The following is a 2654-nucleotide window of genomic DNA, read 5'->3' as shown; positions in this document are numbered from 1 at the left end:
GCTCAGCCACTTGTATGTTTATTTCATGAGCAGGCTGTTCCGTTGATCGGATCAACTGGAACCCTCGTCGTCGTAAGCAACGGAGTGCCAACAATACTGTACATGCTGTCCATAAAATACTAGGGTTAAATTAATCAAATCAACAACAATTTGATTAATTGGTGTCCATCAACACAGACAATCATTAGTTGCCACTGACTCCAAGGTTTTTTTTTTTTTTTGTCTAATGACTTAGTCAGGAGAAGAAAGACAGAACCCTGAGCTTTGTTAGGGCCTCAAATAAATGAACTGACTTTATTTTGTCAGTGTGCAAATAAACAATGAAATGCCTGAAATGTATTTCAACCCCAGACCAATGAGTCAATAAGCCCATACCATTTCCACAAGAGTATCTTGCTTTTACTGTCAATCATTGAGGAAATAAGAGAAAAACAAAGCAAAAAGATTCTACTCACAGAAGTGATGAATGTCAAGCCATTTGGTAAAGTATGCATATCTTCAGAGCCATTTTCTGAAAATAATAACAAGTATGATAAATAAGTAATGTTTATCGAAAGATTGCTATAATGGTAACATAGGTTTGAGTACTGCGATGAGGAAGTCTTTTGGTTGGATTTGATTTGGCCTTCTGCTGTATCTACATGTATGTATTTAGGGGCTTCTATAAAACATACAATATTCTTTTCTACTCTAGGCAGAAGGGCCGAAATTTAGGGGGAGGGAGCCAGTCGATTAGATCTACCCCGGTATGCAACTGGTACTTAATTTATCGACCCTGAAAGTATGAAAGGCAAAGTCAACCTTGGCGGAATTTGAACTCAGAACATAAGACAGATGAAATACCACTAAGCATTTCGCCTGGCATGCTAATGTTTCTGCCAGCTCACCATCTTATAAAACATACAATATGAAAGCATTCCACCAATGGTGTCTACATAGAATAGTCAAGATCCCTTCCACAGATGGAATCACAAACTCTTATAAATCCTGAGAAGAGTCAATCTGTGCAGCCTGCAGGAGACTGTGATGGATAATACAATGAGACTGGCAGGTCATATTCTCTGACTGCCAGAAGAATGACTACTCAAGATGATAGGCACTATCAAAGAGATGAAAGAAAAGAGGGAAACACAAGAAGACATAGTCGACCATCTTTGAAGAAGATCCAAGACAACTTAACATCACTTGAGGAGATACAGATGACTAGACTCAAAACCAGGTTAATTAGAGACATCTTGCTACCTGATGTACAAGCCAACTGTACAAGAGGAACTCATCATCGGCAGCTCCAGCTTATATCTGAGCACTGGGTTCATCAGTTTCAGTCCAGTCTCCTTGGCAGATGTCTGTGCTGAATGTGACTTTGGAGACAAAGTCGATGGTGAAAGAATCGGGGGCAGAATTCGCACAGTATGGTCGGTGCAGATCGAGGAAGTTGAAGATGTTCCTTTCTTCTCCTGCGCTTTACCTCCTCATTCTGTTGTCTGATCTGCTCAAAGGAGCTGGCTCCACTGCAGATAACAGTCTTCCAGGCTGTTCTATCCATGGCAATCTGTTCTCATGGGGGTGGCTAAGTGTTAATTTCAGCCAGGGTCTGTTTGAGCTGGTCTTGAAAATGGAATTTCGGACCTCCTCTGGATCTTGTTCCAATTGGAAGTTCTCCATAGAGCATGACCCTCGGGAGACAAGAGGGCTCCATACACTGGATGTGACCTGCCCAGCGGAGACAATGGCAAAGAATGGTGGCTTCAACGTTTAGTAGTGAGGTGCAGCGAAGAACCTCATTATTGTCAATGTGAAACTACAACAAAGATTATACCTATAAATAATATACATTCATAAAGTTAATAGCATATTCAGAATGTCTGTCCTTTGCATAAAATATATTTAGAAAATACTTACCAACACCAGCAATATATTTACATGGTCCTGGTGAATGGTTATATATAGTTAACTTGAAACAAAATTGGTATCTGCAAAATATAAAATGGAACTCTGTTTTACAATTCTTGGAAAATGTTGCCTCATTATGCCATGAGCCATATTATTCTACAAAAACCTGAACAGATTATCCTACAAAGCAACTAAGCAAATACTTCTGTCTCTTACTCATAAGCAAGCTATGTCCTTCCTTTGCCTTTCTACAATGGCCAATGGACTGTGACCATGCTGGAGCATTGCCTTGTAAGGATTTTAGCCAAACAGTATTAAATCCCAGTATTAAATCATTTTTTAAATCTGGTACATATTTTATTGTTCTCTTTTGCTGAACTGCCAGGTTATGGGGAATTAAATGAACCAACATCAGCTAAGTAGTGGGCGGTATGGACAAACATAAACACAAAGACACACACACACACACACACACACACACACACATGGCTGAGTTTGTGCCATACCCTCCCAAACATTCCTGAGTCACTCATTAATTTTTTGCCCATCATTCATGTCAAGTCCAATCCCTCAGGTTGTGAACCAACCACTATATTCAGTCCTTCTTCCCCTTCTTTATAGCTTATTATTTTCTAATACAAAGCATGCTACATCACCTATTTGTTATGTCATGATTTGTATCAAAAAATAAGCTGTAAACGTGGTCCAATCAATGGGTTTGCTAATCTGAGGTTTCCTCCATTTTCTCATTATTTGTATAT

At 39.3% G+C, this 2654-nt stretch overlaps 1 protein-coding gene across 1 annotated transcript in view; it reads right to left on the bottom strand.

Annotated features, from left to right (window-relative positions):
• LOC106873488 (serum paraoxonase/lactonase 3) overlaps positions 1 to 2654 on the bottom strand; it is a 24081-nt gene that overhangs the window by 9253 nt on the left and 12174 nt on the right. The window contains exons 3-4 of the mRNA XM_052965626.1: positions 1903 to 1973; positions 456 to 511 (exon numbers count right to left, since the gene is read on the bottom strand). Coding sequence (XP_052821586.1) covers positions 456 to 511; positions 1903 to 1973 — 127 coding nt within the window. The remainder of the gene's footprint in view (positions 1 to 455; positions 512 to 1902; positions 1974 to 2654) is intronic.

The sequence above is a fragment of the Octopus bimaculoides genome, chromosome 2 (assembly GCF_001194135.2).
Source record: "Octopus bimaculoides isolate UCB-OBI-ISO-001 chromosome 2, ASM119413v2, whole genome shotgun sequence".
Lineage (NCBI taxonomy): Eukaryota > Metazoa > Mollusca > Cephalopoda > Octopoda > Octopodidae > Octopus > Octopus bimaculoides.
The sequence above is the reverse complement of the archived record's forward strand: the minus strand, read 5'-3'. Positions and strand labels throughout refer to the sequence as shown.